Source organism: Bufo bufo, chromosome 5 (assembly GCF_905171765.1).
Source record: "Bufo bufo chromosome 5, aBufBuf1.1, whole genome shotgun sequence".
Lineage (NCBI taxonomy): Eukaryota > Metazoa > Chordata > Amphibia > Anura > Bufonidae > Bufo > Bufo bufo.
The window spans coordinates 483,527,802-483,546,732 of record NC_053393.1 but is presented as its reverse complement, the minus strand read 5'-3'; the positions used below and the strand labels follow the sequence as shown (position 1 = coordinate 483,546,732).

Genomic DNA, 18,931 nt, shown 5'->3' with positions numbered 1-18,931 from the left:
TCATTTTACATATACCCATGCTGGGTGAGATAAATATCTTGGTCAAATGCCAACTTTGTATAAAAAAATGGGAAAAGTTGTCTTTTGCCAAGATATTTCTCTCACCCAGCATGGGTATATGTAAAAAGACACCCCAAAACACATTCCCCAACTTCTCCTGAATACGGAGATACCAGATGTGTGACACTTTTTTGCAGCCTAGGTGGGCAAAGGGGCCCATATTCCAAAGAGCACCTTTCGGATTTCACTCGTCATTTTTTACAGAATTTGATTTCAAACTCCTTACCACACATTTGGGCCCCTAGAATGCCAGGGCAGTATAACTACCCCACAAGTGACCCCATTTTGGAAAGAAGAGACCCCAAGGTATTCGCTGATGGGCATAGTGAGTTCATGGAAGTTTTTATTTTTTGTCACAAGTTAGTGGAATATGAGACTTTGTATGAAAAAAAAATAAAAATAAAAAATCATAATTTTCCACTAACTTGTGACAAAAAATAAAAAATTCTAGGAACTCGCCATGCCCCTCACGGAATACCTTGGGGTGTCTTCTTTCCAAAATGGGGTCACTTGTGGGGTAGTTATACTGCCCTGGCATTTTCCAGGGGCCCTAATGTGTGGTAAGTAGGTAAATGACCAGTGAAATCCAAAAGGTGCTCTTTGGAATATGGGCCCCTTTGCCCACCTAGGCTGCAAAAAAGTGCCACACATGTGGTATCTCCGTACTCAGGAGAAGTTGGGGAATGTGTTTTGGGGTGTCTTTTTACATATACCCATGCTGGGTGAGAGAAATATCTTGGCAAAAGACAACTTTTCCAATTTTTTTATACAAAGTTGGCATTTGACCAAGATATTTATCTCACCCAGCATGGGTATATGTAAAATGACACCCCAAAACACATTCCCCACCTTCTCCTGAGTACGGAGATACCAGATGTGTGACACTTTTTTGCAGCCTAGGTGGGCAAAGGGGCCCATATTCCAAAGAGCACCTTTCGGATTTCACTCGTCATTTTTTACAGAATTTGATTTCAAACTCCTTACCACACATTTGGGCCCCTAAAATACCAGGGCATTATACCTACCCCACAAGTGACCCCATTTTGGAAAGAATAGACCCCAAGGTATTCGCTGATGGGCATAGTGAGTTCATGGAAGTTTTTATTTTTTGTCACAAGTTAGTGGAATATGAGACTTTGTATGAAAAAAAAAAAAAAAAAAAATCATCATTTTCCACTAACTTGTGACAAAAAATAAAAAATTCTAGGAACTCGCCATGCCCCTCACGGAATACCCTGGGGTGTCTTCTTTCCAAAATGGGGTCACTTGTGGGGTAGTTATACTGCCCTGGCATTTTCCAGGGGCCCTAATGTGTGGTAAGTAGGTAAATGACCAGTGAAATCCGAAAGGTGCTCTTTGGAATATGGGCCCCTTTGCCCACCTAGGCTGCAAAAAAGTGTCACACATCTGGTATCTCCGTACTCGGGAGAAGTTGGGGAATGTGTTTTGGGGTGTCTTTTTACATATACCCATGCTGGGTGAGAGAAATATCTTGGCAAAAGACAACTTTTCCCATTTTTTTATACAAAGTTGGCATTTGACCAAGATATTTATCTCACCCAGCATGGGTATATGTAAAATGACACCCCAAAACACATTCCCCAACTTCTCCTGAGTACGGCGATACCAGATGTGTGACACTTTTTTGCAGCCTAGATGCGCAAAGGGGCCCAAATTCCTTTTAGGAGGGCATTTTTAGACATTTGGATACCAGACTTCTTCTCACGCTTTGGGGCCCCTAGAATGCCAGAGCAGTATAAATACCCCACATGTGACCCCATTTTGGAAAGAAGACACCCCAAGGTATTCAATGAGGGGCATGGCGAGTTCATAGAAATTTTTTTTTTTTGGCACAAGTTAGCGGAAATTGATATTTTTTATTTTTTTCTCACAAAGTCTCCCGTTCCGCTAACTTGGGACAAAAATTTCAATCTTTCATGGACTCAATATGCCCCTCACGGAATACCTGGGGGTGTCTTCTTTCCGAAATGGGGTCACATGTGGGGTATTTATACTGCCCTGGCATTCTAGGGGCCCTAAAGCGTGAGAAGAAGTCTGGAATATAAATGTCTAAAAAATTTTACGCATTTGGATTCCGTGAGGGGTATGGTGAGTTCATGTGAGATTTAATTTTTTGTCACAAGTTAGTGGAATATGTGACTTTGTAAGAGAAAAAAATAATAATTCCGCTAACTTGGGCCAAAAAAATGTCTGAATGGAGCCTTACAGAGGGTGATCAATGACAGGGGGGTGATCAATGACAGGGGGGTGATCAATGACAGGGGTGGTGATCAATGACAGGGGGGTGATCAGGGAGTCTATATGGGGTGATCACCACAGTCATTGATCATGCCCCTGTAAGGCTTCATTCAGACGTCCGGATGCGTTTTGCGGATCCGATCCATCTATCAGTGGATCCGTAAAAATCATGCGGACGTCTGAATGGAGCTTTACAGGGGGGTGATCAATGACAGGGGGGTAATCAATGACAGGGGGGTGATCAGGGAGTCTATATGGGGTGATCACCACAGTCATTGATCATGCCCCTGTAAGGCTTCATTCAGACGTCCGGATGCGTTTTGCGGATCCGATCCATCTATCGGTGGATCCGTAAAAATCATGCGGACGTCTGAATGGAGCTTTACAGGGGGGTGATCAATGACAGGGGGGTAATCAATGACAGGGGGGTGATCAGGGAGTCTATATGGGGTGATCACCACAGTCATTGATCATGCCCCTGTAAGGCTTCATTCAGACGTCCGGATGCGTTTTGCGGATCCGATCCATCTATCAGTGGATCCGTAAAAATCATGCGGACGTCTGAATGGAGCTTTACAGGGGGGTAATCAATGACAGGGGGGTGATCAATGACAGGGGGGTGATCAGGGAGTCTATATGGGGTGATAACCACAGTCATTGATCATGCCCCTGTAAGGCTTCATTCAGACGTCCGGATGCGTTTTGCGGATCCGATCCATCTATCAGTGGATCCGTAAAAATCATGCGGACGTCTGAATGGAGCTTTACAAGGGGGTAATCAATGACAGGGGGGTGATCAATGACAGGGGGGTGATCAGGGAGTCTATATGGGGTGATAACCACAGTCATTGATCATGCCCCTGTAAGGCTTCATTCAGACGTCCGGATGCGTTTTGCGGATCCGATCCATCTATCAGTGGATCCGTAAAAATCATGCGGACATCTGAATGGAGCTTTACAGGGGGTTGATTAATTACAGGGGGGTAATCAATGACAGGGGGGTGATCAGGGAGTCTATATGGGGTCATCAGGGGTGATTAGGGGTGATCAGGGGCTAATAAGGGGTTAATAAGTGACGGGGGGGGGGTGTAGTGTAGTGTAGTGGTGCTTGGTGGGACTTTACTGAGCTACCTGTGTCCTCTGGTGGTCGATCCAAACAAAGGGGACCACCAGAGGACCAGGTAGCAGGTATATTAGACGCTGTTATCAAAACAGCGTCTAATATACCTGTTAGGGGTTAAAAAAAACACATCTCCAGCCTGCCAGCGAACGATCGCCGCTGGCAGGCTGGAGATCAACTCTCTTACCTTCCGTTCCTGTGAGCGCGCGCGCCTGTGTGCGCGCGTTCACAGGAAATCTCGCGTCTCGCGAGAGGACGCGCCGGCGCGTCCAGGAGGAATGAATCAACCACCTCCAGGACGCGTCTGTGCGTACAGCGGTCCGGAGGTGGTTAATGGAAAAATTGTAAATCTGTAAAAAATCCCACGGCGATGGATACTGAAGTTTGCTACTGGTCCCTATGAGACCTGTGTACATCCTTGAAGCATAGGCCACAGTGTATACTGTGTAAAGAAAGCGGTGCCAGTTCCATGTGTATGGTGGTGGAGCCCACCTTGGCTGAGGAGGTGGGCTTATGGTCAGTAACTGATGCCTGGAGCTGTCGTGTTTTTGGATGAAGGTTGACTTCATTGCAACTGCCAGACACTAACATTCCTCTTGCATCGTCAAGTTGCATTATCCTTATCATTTAGCGTTTTTCCTCCTAAACAAGGCAATCCACATGTGATATTTTTGTTTTTCTTGCTGTCATTCTGTGACTGCCAGCTGTAGGCAAGGACATCATAATCACTCTCTGGCAATTATAGAGTATGAAAAGCTTGAAAAATGTGTAACGAAACGGTATTATTATGGCATGTTTATTGTTGGCGAGAGCGAGAAATCAGTAAACCCATGTTTAATGCCGTTTACATAGGCACGTATTTTAGTAGGAGCTTTTCAATAGCGTAAACTGACAATGCTGCTTGGACTTTGACATTGAGTTTAATCATTTCATCCATCAGGTTTTATGTTTTATATTTTACTAATCGTTGCTGTTTTAGATAGATAATATTTTTAATATGAAATTTGATATATGTTTGTCATGATAAATAGGACTTCTGCATGTGGTACTTTTATGTCTCATCCTACATATAAAATCTATATGAGTTAAAGGGGTTATCCAATGATTAATGTAAAGAATGAAAATCAGCCATCATATAGTACACGACAATCTCTTTCTAGCAAAGATAGAACCAGCCCTGTACCTGACATGGATCCAGAGATCTCCACATTCATTGCTGCAATTGCTTTGCAAAATTTTATTTCAAGCTGACAACCATGGGGTGTGTCCTTTCTGCTGCAGCTATCTCCCTATTACAGCTAGGGGATGTGTCCATTCTGCTGCAGCTCTCTACCTATCACAGCTCAAGGGGTGTGTCCTCTCTGCTACAGCTTTCTCCCTATAACGGTCACAGCTTCTAACAGAAAATACAACTGATGGCAGCTGAAGGATAGAACTGAACATGTGCGACCACCTCAGCAAGGTGGACAGATAAATAATGAAACAGAACTAACAGCAGTTTATTGGCCATAATAAATAATTACATCAAATTACAAAAGTATTCAGATCCAGGTGCTGGTTTGAAAAATGTACAATATTGCTTGTGGGACAACCCCTTTAAGGTAACATTTTCACAGTGGTACTTGATATCTAATATATAAAGCTGAGTGTATGTATGTATGTATGTATGTCCGCTAAAGGAATCCACACCGTCGCATTTACAATCATGGAATTTGGCACATAGGTACATCGGGCGTCCGGGAAAGTTTTAGACCGGGTCCTAGGTCTCTAGCATGTACCGTTCCTGAGATATTCCAAAGAAAATGCAAATATGTCTCCATCACATGATCTGCATTAGCCAATAGAAGCCTGGAGGTCTTTCTCCTCATATCCCAACTGCCATACACACGGTCACATGACCCTTATCAGCCAATAGAGCCTCGCAGGCCCTTAGTCTCCACATACATACAGTTTTACACCAGGTTTCCATAACGAACCAGCCGTTTTTCTTCACTGCTGTAGGTCAGCTTTAAAGGGGCTGGGTGCTGTGGATGACACTATTAAGGGAGCGGAGTATTGTGGAGGTAACAGTTAAGGGTGGAGGTCACAGTTAAGTGTATGGTCCGCTATGGATTTCAGTGTTAACTGGCGGGGTGCTGTAGAGGTCACTGTTAAGTGGGCGGGGTGTTGCGGAGGTCAAATTTTAAGAGAACGGAGCTCTGTGGAGGTCACTGTTACGGGGGCGGGTTATTGTGGAAATCACTGTTAACGAGACGGGGTACTGTGGAGGTCACAAATAAAGGGCCGGCCGCTGTGGAGGTCACTATTAAAAGGGAGGAGGCTGTGGAGGTTACTGTTAAGAAGGCGGGGACTGTGGAGGTAACTATTAAAGGGGCAGCTGCCGTGGAGGTCACTGTTAAGGGGGCAGGTTATTGTGGAAATCACTGTTAAAGAGACGGGGTACTTCAGAGGTCACTAATAAAGGGGCAAGCACTGTGGAGGTCACTGTTAAAGGGGAGGGTGCTGTGGATGTTACTGTTAAGGGGGAAGGCCATTGTGGAGGTCACTGTTAAAGGGGCGGGCACTGTGGAGGTCACTGTAAATGGAGGAGGGGACTGTGGAGGCCACTATTAAAGGGGCAGCGGGGTACTGTGAGGCCACTGTTAAGGGGGCGGGGTACTGTGGCAGTCACTGTTAAAGGGGCAGTTGCTGTGTAGGTCTCTGTTTAGGGGGCCGGGAATGGTGGAGATCACAGTTAAGGGGACTGTAACCTATGGTCAGTGTTATAGGGCAGGTGCTGTAGATGTCACTGTTAAGGGGGCGGGCCCCTGTGGAGGTAACTGTCAAGGGGGTGGGGTGCAGTGGAACTTACTGTTAAAGGGGCAGGCTGCTGTGAAGGTCAAAGTTAAGGGGGTGAGCTGCTGTGGAGGACCCATTTTAAGGAGGCGTGGCACTGTGGGGGGTCAGTGTTAAGGCGTGGAGGCTGTGGAGGTCACTGTTAAGGGGGCGAGGTACTGAAGATGACACTGTTACAGGGGATATTGTCAATATCTTTTAACGACACACACAAACATTAAATGAAATAGATGAAATATACCCGAGCGAAGCCGGGTCCTTTTGCTAGTTTACCTTAAAGAGGTTTTCTGAGATTTTAATACTGATGACCTATTCTCTGGGTAGGCCACCTGTATCTGATCAGTGGGGTCGAACACCCGGGACCCCCGCCTATCAGCTGTTTGAGAAGGCACTGGTGCTCCTGTGAGCACCGCGGCCTTCTCACGGCTTACCAAACACAGTGACGTACATTGTATAGCGGCTGTGTTTTGGTATCACGCTCAGACTTCTCTTAGCTTTTCCTAGGTCAGTGAGGACACGTTCATCAGTCACAAGGCCTAAAAGCAGCTCAGCCCCATAGAAGTGAATGGAGCTGAGCTGCGATACCAATCGCACGCTATACAATGTACAGCACTGTGCTTGGTGAGCTGAGAAAAGGCTGCGGTGCTCACAGGAGCGCCGGTACCTTCTCAAACAGCTGATCAGTGCGGGTCCCGGGTGTCGGACCACCCCCAATAAGATCAGTATTACATTTTTGGAAAACCCTTTTAACCAACTGGTTTTCCATCTCGAAGACACATAACCAAGAAACTGAAATTCAGATCCTGAACCTTTTTGAGGGACACCTTTATAGGAGTCTTTTCTAAGCGCTAGAAGTAGAAGTGGAGTAGGAACATTGGGTTACATGTTCTGGTTTGCCCAAATGTCATCAAACATATCTGGTCGTTCCCTGAGATACCCTCTTGTGATCATAGTGTGATATACATAAAAATGTCAAAGCATGGAACTACAGATGTAGCAGAGTTAACACTCTTAACTCAAATTTCTTAATTCATCGTGATATCCGGAAACAAAAGCCATTGAAAAGCAATTGAAGGTGTTGGCTTAACACAACTAGTTTAGTTAACACTTTACGCATGTGAGTTAACTCTACTACATCTGTATGGAAAGATAAAAGCAGTAGTAGTGAGCAGTTATGTTTTCATTATACTGTTGTGTTGAGATTTCCTTGTCTGTTATCACTGGAGATCCTAGCTGGGTTCCTCGTCTTCTGAGAATGTCTCCAGGTCTTCAATAGAACTGTCAAGTGACCGTTGTATTATATAAGAGAGCACACACACTATATTTTTTACAATATAGGAAAATTTCTTTATTGACAATATCAATATTATTTTCTAATTGCATTTTTGTGTTGTTTTTTTTTTTGGATGCTTTTTTTTTAACTGATTGGATGCTGTGGGTGTCACTCCCTGTTAATTTCTTAAAACAGATCCAGGTAGATTCTGCTGCACATTGTTATCTACTTTATACAATGACTCGGGTTTATATGACATCAACTGGACGTTGTTTAAAATAATTTTAAATAATATTGCATTCATATACGTTATATATGCAGTGGGGCAGATTTACTAAGCTTGTAGGAGGCGTAATGCCAGGCAGATTGTCTAGACCTATACCAGATTTATCACAGGGTCTCAGGTTGGATGATAAATGTGGTGCAGGGGTCGACACTTTTATCCCACCCTATACCAACTATTGGTTGGCTTACTTTGAGACAGTGTTTTAAAGGGCCTCTGTCAGAATGATCAACCCTATTGAAGCATGCCTGGTAGGGCTCATCATGCTGATTAAAATGATACCTTTATTCTGTCTGTATATTAAACAGCTGCAGAGATATCTGTGTTTTTATTCATATGCAAATGAGCATGTTGGAGCACCAGGGAGGCGGGGCTGAATCCTTGGAGCACTGCTTTTCGTAACACCCCTGTGCTCTTGCTTTAAACAAGTGCACAGCACCTTAGCATTAGTTATATAGGCAAAATATAGTTTATTCCCTTTTAATCTACTTAAAATAATTGGTGTGTTGTACTTGATTCTCCAATTTTTGCACTAGCCACAATTTGCACAAAAATATGCAACTATTTGCAATTTTTCCTCTCGAAAAAGTGAGTGGAGCTTAATGGAAGTGGGCTTAGCCATCGCCTGTCTGACAAATTCACTATAATTTACATCAGAAGCTGCCATAAAGTATAACGCAAAGTTACACCAGCTGATAGCTTTGATTTTCTGCCACACGGACTGGCAAAAGATGCATTTTATTTACACAGTATTGAATACTCTTCCATTATACATTATTTTACACAGCTAAAAAAGTATATGGATGGTAATTAGAGATGAGCGAATTTCATATTTTGAAATTCGTTCGCACTTCGTTTGGTGGTAAAAGGCGTTATGGATTCCGTTACCACCGACCATAACGCAATTCTATGACAGAATGCATAATGGAATGCCTTTAGAGGTATTCCGTTATTCATTCCGTCATAATAGAAGTCTATGGGCTGCAAAACGGATCCGTCTCGTTTCCGTTATGCAACTGTTATTCTGGGCAGGAATTATTGTAACGGCTTTTTTTGCCCTTCTTTTTTCCTTCCCCCCTGTTTTTAATTGTATTGGTATTTAGTGTGTCCTGCCCCTTCCCCAAGAAACCTTAGTCCTTCTTAGTCATGGCTAAAAATGCAGAAAGTGAACACACCTTATAACATACCTGACCACCCCCACAGTTACCATAGGGGCTATGTCACTTTCTACAAATCACAGGATCAGAATTATGTGTTGATAACATGTTCAAAAATCCACATATTAAAGGGGTTATCCTATGAATAATGTAAAAAAAAATATGAAACTCAAGTACACGACAACCTCTTTCTAACAAAGGTACTGTAGGACCAGCTCTGTACCTCACATGGGTCTAGAGATATTCCCATTCATTTATCCCTATCCAATTGTTCTGCTAGATTTATTTCGAGGTGTCAGCTTAGGGTGTGTGTCCTTTCTCAGGGGATGTGTCCTTTCTCAGGGGGTGTGTACTCTCAGGGAGTGTGTCCTTTCTGCTGCAGCTGGTGGCAGTAGAATGATAGAACTGAACATGTTCTTCTGTCTCAGTGAGGAGGACAGAAAAGTTAGAAAAAGAGCAAACAGCAGGTGACGCTATACAGATAGCTTTCAATGAATAACTCAGAAGCAATAATATATTTTTTATTACATGCAAGAGCTTTGAGAAGAATACCAGACAATGAGAAAAACACCAGACCAGATTTGAAAAATAAATGCCATTAACCCAAAAAATTGTACCTCAAAAGTACCACTACAAGATAAACACCTGCTTGTCCTGCATGTAATATTTCCCATACACTTCCATGCAACATCTGGAGCTAAAGTTAGGCTACTTTCACACTAGCGTTAAAGTTTTCTGGTATTGAGTTCCGTCCTAGGGCTCAATACCGGAAAAAAAACTGATCAGTTTTATCCTAATGCATTCTGAATGGAGAGCAATGCATCACTCTTACGGTATTTGGCCGGAGAAAATACCACAGCGGTATTCCGGATCTGGCATTAATTTCCATTGAAATGTATTAATGCCACATCCGGTACCAAGTGTTCCGGAAAAACTGAACCGGCTTCCCAGTCTGCGCATGCGCAGATTTTTAACAATGTGAAAAAAATAAATACTGGATCTGTTTTTCCGGATGACATCGGAGAGACGGATCCGGTATTTCAATGCATTTGTCAGACGGATCCGCATCTGGATCTGGAAACAAATAGTATCCGTTTGCACATGGATTTCCGGATCCGGCAGGCAGTTCCGGCAACAGAACTGCCTGCCGGATTCCTCTAACGCTAGTGTGAATGTACCCTTAACCATATTTAAAAAAATTTTGGAATGCAAAATGACATTATATGCAGCTTGATTTTCAGCAGATTAGGCTCTCCGTGTTTTATAGTCCAGTGGTTTAAACCATCCTTTTTTAATTGTAATCTCACAAAAACACCATAAAAATACATGTGTTTTTTACAGCAATAAAGAAGCCCTTAAAAGTGTTTTCCAGTGCTCGGATGTTGATGGCCTATCTTCGCCTTGGGGCCGGTCATCAATATCAGATTGATGGGGGTCTGACACTCCAATCAGCTGTTTCATGGCAGACGCCAGAGGGCGGAGCCAGAAGCACAAGGTTTTGTCCATGTGTGGTGGCCATGTCGGAATACTGCACATCATCTCCTATTCAAGTGAATGGGAGCTCAACTGAATACGTCGGTGCCAGAAACCACACAGCAGATGGAGCGCTGGCAGCTGCCCGGAAAAACAGTGACAGGAGTGCAGCATTGCGCCAGCGATGTGTGCCCTTCTGTCTGGTTGGGCACTACCACGGGTCATAAAGTGATGGCACATCTGAGCCATATACCATCACCTTATAGGATGGGAATACCCCTTTAAAGGCATCTGTCAGCAGATTTGTATCTGACCTGTTACATGTGCACTTGGCAGCTGACGACATCTGTGTTGGTCTCATGTTCTTATGTGTCCGCATTGCTGAAAAAAATGATGTTTTAATATATGCAAATGATCCTCTAGGAGCAACGGGGGCGTTTCCATTACACCTAGAGGCTCAGCTCTCTCTGCACCTGCCCTTTGCACTTTGATTAAAAGGACCAGGAAACTGGACAGTGTGGCCGCACCCCGATGAGAGCCAGAGAATGGCGTAGATTAAGGGCTTGTTCACACGGCCATTGTGGGTCCGTTCCGTGCATTGGGGACCGCAATTTGCGGCCCCCAATGCAAAGGCAACATCCGTGCGGCGGTCGGGACAGATCCAGACCCATTCAACTTGAATGGGTCCATGATCCGTCAGCACCGCAAAAAAATTGAACATGTTCTATTTTCTTGCGGTGCGGAGGCACGGACAGAAACACCACGGAAGCACTCCGTAGTGCTTCTGTGGGGTTCCGATCCGTGCTTCCGTTCCGCATCTCCGTGATTGCGGACCCATTCATGCGTAATGCACACAGGCCGGCGCCTGTGTATTGCGGACCCGCCGTATGCGGGCCGCAATACGGCCACGGGCACACAACGGCCTTGTGAACAAGCCCTAACCCTTACATTTCCTCAATGTGCCATGATTTGTCATACTGTATGTCCAAGTAGTATGTCGGAGGTCACGCTACAGGTCTAAAACGATGGACAGCAAAGTGACGTCAGCTTTTGACCTTGTGCACACTGAACCAGTTGTGTTTGTTTTTTTCTGTTCATTAATAATTTTGTTTCAGTCCTATCAGGGTACGGCCACACATTCAGGTTTCTGGATACGGTTTTAGAGTCCAAAACAAGGAGTTTAAAAAAAAAAAAAGTCATATTTGTCCTTTATACTTTTTCTTCTTTTATGATCCACTCCTGATTTTCGCTTCCAAAATAGTATCACGAAACCTGACCGTGTGTCTGTACAGAAAAAAAATCATTAATGAACAGAAAAAAATACTTTTTATGTATTATTTGTGCAGTTTTTGTCATGAATTTAAATTCATTTTCGTTCTGATCTCACCCTCACATCAGGATATTTTTTTTCCCCTTTGGCTGAAAGCACATACAGTACTGTATTTTGTGGTGTTTTTAAGCATTTTTGCTTTGTTGTTTGCACCTGCATTTTTGCTGAGAAAAAAACAAAAACAAAACACTGGCTCTAGACGTTAGCTGAAAGTCTAGGGGAAATATGAAACGCAGGATTTCAACAGTTTTTGACTAGTGGTGTTTTTTTTTCTAATTTAATGCATTTTTTGTACGGTATCTCTGGTTGTTTTTTTGTTTTTTTTAATGCAGCATGTTGGAACAATGGTATTGTTTTCAGGCGTTTTTTCATCTCTTTCTCTAGAGGAAAAAAATGGCAAAAAAAAACATCTACATATTAGTTTTGAAAAAAAAAACGCCACTAAATAAATGTCAAAAAAATTTAGGATGGAAAAAATGCAAGTGGTCTCTATGTTTTTGTTTTTTTTACTTTCACACATAGCATTTTTTTGAAAAGCGCAGTGGTTTTTAGGCCTTTTTTTGCTAGATGTTTGCTAAACGCCACTGGTAAAATGTACTGTTACATTTTTATTTTCTTATGGTGCACTTTTTGAGTCAGTGCCTTTTTTTTTTTTATCAAAGCACATCATGCGCTAGTCATGGCGTGTTCTTTATACATTTTCCCATAGGCTTACCTAAAGGACCTGAAAATCCCTGACCAAAAAAACGCATGTTAAAATGGAATAAATAAAACACCTAAATAAAATGCATGCTGTTTTTTATCAAAAGAAAAAGCCACGCAAAAAACTATGTGTGAAGTAAACCATATGCCGTATTTTTATGCCACTCATTTAAATTCATGTTGATATGATAAAAAAAATGATTGCAACCAGATGATCGGTCTGTAATCACTGCTCATACCGGCCACCCACATGTAATAAATCTGATGCAAATGATGAACACTGATGTAAATGCAATGAAAAAAATAATAATGCAAGAGCAGATGAAACCTTATTAGAACCACTGTCACATATTCGGAAGTCATGTATTTGAGATTCATATCACGTGGCTGCCGAATACAGTGATAATGGATTGCCATGCACACCACCATATAATGAAACTGATGTAAGCCAGATGTCCACATTACAAAAAAAAAAATCCAGTATGCGCTAAGGCCTCGTCCACATTTCCGTGTCAGTGACACGTCCGTGGTCCATGTGTGATTTTACCATCCGTGTGTCATCCGTAATTCACTGACGTTGCTCAGCTGAAAATTAATTTCTGAAGAATCTCCTATTAGTCTTCAGTAAAAACCAGACACAGCACGGATGTGTGTCAGTGATTCTCACGGACCCAGAGACTTCTATGGGCGTGCTTGGTCCGCATCACGGATCAAAGTAGTGCATGTCCCCGTGATTTCTTTACTGACCCACGGTCAGTAAAAAAAATACTGAAATGTGAACAGACACATTTAAATCAATGGGTACGTGTGCTGGCCGCAGAAAATGCGTTCAGCACACGTCAGTGAAAAACGGAAATGTGGACGAGGCCTAAGGCAGGAATCGGCAACCTCCGGCACTCCATCTTTTCTTAAACTGCAACTCCCAGAATCCTCCTTTCACATCTATGGGAGTTAAAAGACCAGCCCAATAGGTGTGCATGCTGGGAGTTGTAGTTTCACAGCAGCTGGAGTGCCGAAGGTTGCTGATCCCTGCTCTAAGGAATGTCTAATATTGGCCCTATTTTTGCCCTAGAAACGCTGAATTTTGTGCTTTTAGGGTGCTGCCACACAATTTGAAAAACAAAACATGCCAGGAAACTTAGAGCACCCTAATGCCCCGTTCACACCGGATTTTTTTTTTGCCAGTGGAATTTGGCGCGGTTTATAGCCGCGACACGTCCTTTTTTCAGTGGGGCTAAATAGCAAGTTGGGTCCAGCCATTCACATTGAAAAACCAAACCAAAACTGCAAGTACGGGTGGATTTTGCCCTTTCAGATTCCGCCATGTGATCAGAGGCTTAAGAGGAAAAATAAACTATGACCTAGAACCTCACACAGGAGTAAATACAGTGCGAGTTCTGTTCTTTACTGTGCACGGTATCGAGGGAGCAGAAAGCGCGTAATTAGTCATGACCGAATTTCTTAAACATTCTATCCGATTTAGATTCAGCAGAATTGGCCAGGCTATTTCATTTGGGTCTTATGAATTCTACCCGAATCGAAAGTGCTCCAATTGCCCTGAAAAGTTGTGGACAACTTTCTGGGTTCTCCTGGGACTGTATGCAACTCATCTCAAGCTCTTTAACACCAAGCCAGCATTAGTAATCTTAAAGCGACAGCGACATATATGGCTATGGGTATCTTTCCTGTCTTCTGATCGGAAAAATGACTGATGTCATTTTGAGAAATTTGTCCATATCGAATGGCCGAAAATTCAGATTTTGGATTTGACTTGAATTTTTGGATAATTTGGGTGGAATTTGATTCATTTTGACTCAATTGACTAATCTCTTGACTTAATACTACACTGTGTTTAGTTTAAAAAAATATAAAAAATAGAATTTAATATAAATGTAGATATGTATAAAATTTATGGCAAAAATAAATAAATAAAATGGGCCATTCGGGACTGTCATTGTGCATTAAAGTGGGTGTTGTCTCACTTCGGCAAGTGGCATTTATCATGTAGAGAAGGTTAATACAAGGCACTTACTAATGTATTGTGATTGTCCATATTGCTTCATTTCCTGGCTGGATTCCTTTTTCCATCACATTATACACTGCTCGTTTCCATGGTTATGACCACCCTGCAATCCATCCGCGGTGGTCGTGCCGGCCTCCCTGGTGGCCAGGACCATGGGAGTGCACATAGGTTGATGCATTTTCCTATAATGTGCAAGCACGACCACAGCTGCTGGATTTCAGAGTGGTCTTATCCATTGGAAAACGAGTAATGTTCGATGTGATGGAAAAATGAATCCAGCCAACAAAGGAAGCAACATGGGCAATCACAAAACATTAGTAAGAGCCTTGTATTCACTTTCTCTACATGATAAATGCCATTTGTAGAAGTGAGACAACCCTTTTAAGTCCACAAACAAACCCTGACCACAGTGGTAATGGATGAAAAAAAGGTACAAATGACATATAATAAACCCATACATATTAATCGATCAGTTCCAAAATATTGATAGCACTGATTTTTATTTTTTTTAAATGTATTTCATTTTAAAAAATACCAAAACTGTAAAGGTTTTTAGAACTGGTCTCCCTTTAACCATGTAGGTGACGCCCGGCAGAATCTGTCTCATATGCTATTTGTCGCCCAGACAGTGCCAACTCTTGTAACAGTCATCAGTATGCAGCATGTCTAAGAACGTAATTGAAACGTAATTAAAATCAGTACTGTAAGTGGCATTTGAGGGTACTATGAATTTATTTACCAATCAAATATTCTAATTAGGCATCATCTCGTCTTTCAGTTAAAAGAAAGGGCACAGCACTCGACTTCCACCGGGGCCGTGTCCTGCTGTGGACACAAATTATCAAACAGCAGGTTCCACGACGAGATACAAAGGATGCCAACTGGCATTTACCCTTCATCACAATACATCATGCCCCCTAGGCATTTTCGGAGTATTTTGTGACTGATAGTGCACTCAATGAGTCTTACATTTTAAAAAAGTTTTTTTTTTTTTTTTTACATAATTAAAGAAATCAACTTATATTAGCAATTGTTCTATTAAGATGCTTTTTGAAAAATGCCATGTTGTTTCTAGCATTTCTTTTCTTTATTGAAATATAAAACACATTACAAACAATGCTTTTCTGTATGTTTCATTTGTTTGGCCTTTGTTCATGGCCATGTTCCAAATGCAATGAATAGAAGACACCAAATGCTGTGAAATGCAGGAAAACTCATGATGGTGTTTTAAAAAAAAAGAAAATAATGAAGGAGTATTGTATATTGTTACATACTCCTATTAGAAAATTTGGAATTTTACAAGAAAGAGTCAGGATAAATAATTTGGAGTCTTTTATTAATATGTTGTTACGGCTCTATATCTCCAGAGCACTGGTTTTCCATTCTCTCAGACACGTAAGGGCTCATGCAAATGGCTGTTTCCGTTACCATTTTTGCAGTCTGCATATTGTGGATCCGTAAGACATGGATGCTGACCATGTGCCGTCCTGCCATCTATAGAACTGTCCTATCCTTGTCCGTAAAAAGGATAAGAACGGGACGAGTTCTATTTTTTTGCGGGGCCGCGGAACGGACATACGGATGCGGACGGCACTGAAAAGAATGGGTCTGCATCCGACCCCCAAAAAATGCAGATCGGATATGGACAAAAACCACGGTCGTATGCATCAGCCCTCAGTGTGAAGTGACATATACAATTTTTTTATGCAGATTTTAATGAATTTTTTTTTAATACAGTTTAGAAGCCAGGAGTGGATCCAACAATAAGGAAAAATAAAAGTGCTTCCTAAATACTTCCGGTTACATTTTTAGACTGTAATTCTATCCTTAAGGCTCCATTCACACGTCCACAAAATGGGTCCGCATCCGTTCCGCAATTTTGCGGAACGGGTGCGGACCCATTCATTCTCTATGTTGACGGAATGGATGCGGACAGCACACAGTGTGCTGTCCGCATCCGCATTTGCGGTGCGCGGCCCAGATCTTTGGGTCCGCAGCTCCATAAAAAGATAGAGCATGTCCTATTCTTGTCCGCAGCTTGCGGACAAGAATAGGCATTTCTATGGGGGGGCCGGGCTGGTGTGTTGCAGACCCGCAATTTGCGGGTCCGCAACACACCACGGACGTGTGAATGCAGCCTAAAGGGGTATTCCAGGATTTTACTATTGATTGCCTGTCCTCCTGTGTCAGACATCAGCACCAGAACTACACGGCTCTGTCTATTGTGTAGCGACAGGAGCTCGTAACTGCAGTGCTGCTCCCATTCACCTCAATGGACAGAGCTGTGTAGTTCTGGCGCCAGCTTCCGGAGCTACTTGGGAAGAGCTGATAGGCGGGGTTAGCGGTGTCAGATCCCTGCCGATCAGATGTTGACTGCCTGTCCTGAGGATAAGCCATCAATAGTAAAATTCTGGAATAACCCTTTAAACTGTTACGAGGATTTTCCCTTCTGTATGATGCTCTTTGAACCCCTCAGGGTCTACTCTGTATATAACACCGTGAATTAGTTTAAGGCCTCTTTCACACTACCGTTTTTTTTTCTCCGTTTTGCGGGCCGTTTTTTGCGGTCCGTATACGGTCCGTATACGGAACCATTCATTTCAATGGGTCCGCAAAAAAAACGGAATGTACTCCATATGCATTCCGTTTCCGTTTTTCCGTTCCGTTGAAAGATAGAACATGTCCTATTATTGCTCGCAAATCACGTTCCGTGGCTCCATTCAAGTCAATGGGTCCGCAAAAAAATGGAACACATACGGAAATGCATCCGTATGTCTTCCGTATCCGTTCCTTTTTTGCGGAACCATCGATTGAAAATGTTATGCCCAGCCCAATTATTTCTATGTAATTACTGTATACTGTATATGCCATATGGAACGGAAACAGAAACACAACGGGGAAAAAAAACGGAACAACGGATCAGTGAAAAACGGACCGCAAAACACTGAAATAGCCATACGGTCGTGTGAAAGAGGCCTTAGTCAGAGGGTTCACTTTAATAAAGCTCCTAATTTCAGCTTCACAAAACTGGTATATAATTGTATACAGAGGAGACCTGGGGACACAGGTGCAGATTTTAAAACTGAATTTTTAAATTGAAAAACTTTTTAATAATGAAAACATTTTTAAATTTCAAATCTTTTTGTTTTGTTTTTGTTTTACATTAGTCTTATATGGAAGATCACTTGAAGAATAAGAATCGTCTGGAAAAAGAGTGGGAGGCCTTATGTGCATATCAAGCAGACCTTACTGCAACAAACATTGCGCTGAAGGAGGAGAATGCTGCGAAGAACCGATCTCTCTCAGTGGTCACATGTGGGTATCAATATTAAAGACACTTTATGATTCCAGTTCAAGAAAAAAAAAAACATTAACTGGAGAAAAAACAGAACACTTACATGGTGACTTTTCATCTTTTTAGGGCTCTTTCACACCTGCGTTCTTGTGTTCCGGCATAGAGTTCCGTCGTCGGGGCTCTATGCCGGAAGAATCCTGATCAGGATTATCCCCATGCATTCTGAATAGAGTGAAATCCGTTCAGGATGCATCAGGATGTTTTCAGTTCCGGAACGGAACGTTTTTTGGCCGAAGAAAATACCGCAGCATGCTGCGCTTTTTGCTCCGGCCAAAAATCCGGAACACTTGCCGCAATGCCGGATCCGGAATTAATGCCCATTGAAAGGCATTGATTTGGATCCGGCCTTAAGCTAAACGTCGTTTCGGCGCATTGCCGGAGCCGACATTTTGCTTTTTCTGAATGGTTACCATGGCTGCCGGGACGCTAAAGTCCTGGCAGCCATGGTAAAGTGTAGTGGGGAGCGGGGGAGCAGTATACTTACCGTCCGTGCGGCTCCCCGGGCGCTCCAGAGTGACGTCAGGGCGCCCCAAGCGCATGGATCATGTGATCGCATTGGACACGTCATCCATGCGCATGGGGCGCTCTGACGTCATTCTGGAGAGCCCGGGGAGCCGCACGGACTGTAAGTATACCGCTCCCCCGATCCCCACTACTACCTGGCTGCCATAGTAACACTGAAAGCATTTTGAAGACGGATCCGTCTTCAAATGCTTTCAGTACACTTGCGTTTTTCCGGATCCGGAGTGTAATTCCGGCAAGTGGAGTACATGCCGGATCCGGACAACGCAAGTGTGAAAGAGCCCTTAGTTGCAGATCCGTTAAAGAGGTTGTCTCATCATAGACAGTGGGGGCATATTGCTAGAAGAACAGAGAATATATCGAGAACGGAGCCTGGAAAGTCTTGGAGGGCGCACTGCGTATAAGCAGCCCCCCTCCATTCATTTTCTATAGGGCCGCCAAAAAAAGCCGACCACTGGCTTAGCTATTTCCGTCAGGCCCATAGAAGTCAATGGGAGCAATGGCCGGTCATGCGCAGTGCGCTCCCATTCACTTCTATG

General features: G+C 43.1%; 1 protein-coding gene across 1 annotated transcript in view; it reads left to right on the top strand.

The window, feature by feature from the left end:
• The window catches only part of PTPRN2 (protein tyrosine phosphatase receptor type N2), a 1,243,324-nt gene that overhangs the window by 1,169,278 nt on the left and 55,115 nt on the right, over window positions 1-18,931 (top strand). Inside the window, exon 15 of the mRNA XM_040434195.1 lies at window positions 17,683-17,830. Within this exon, the coding sequence (XP_040290129.1) occupies window positions 17,683-17,830 (148 nt within the window). The remainder of the gene's footprint in view (window positions 1-17,682; window positions 17,831-18,931) is intronic.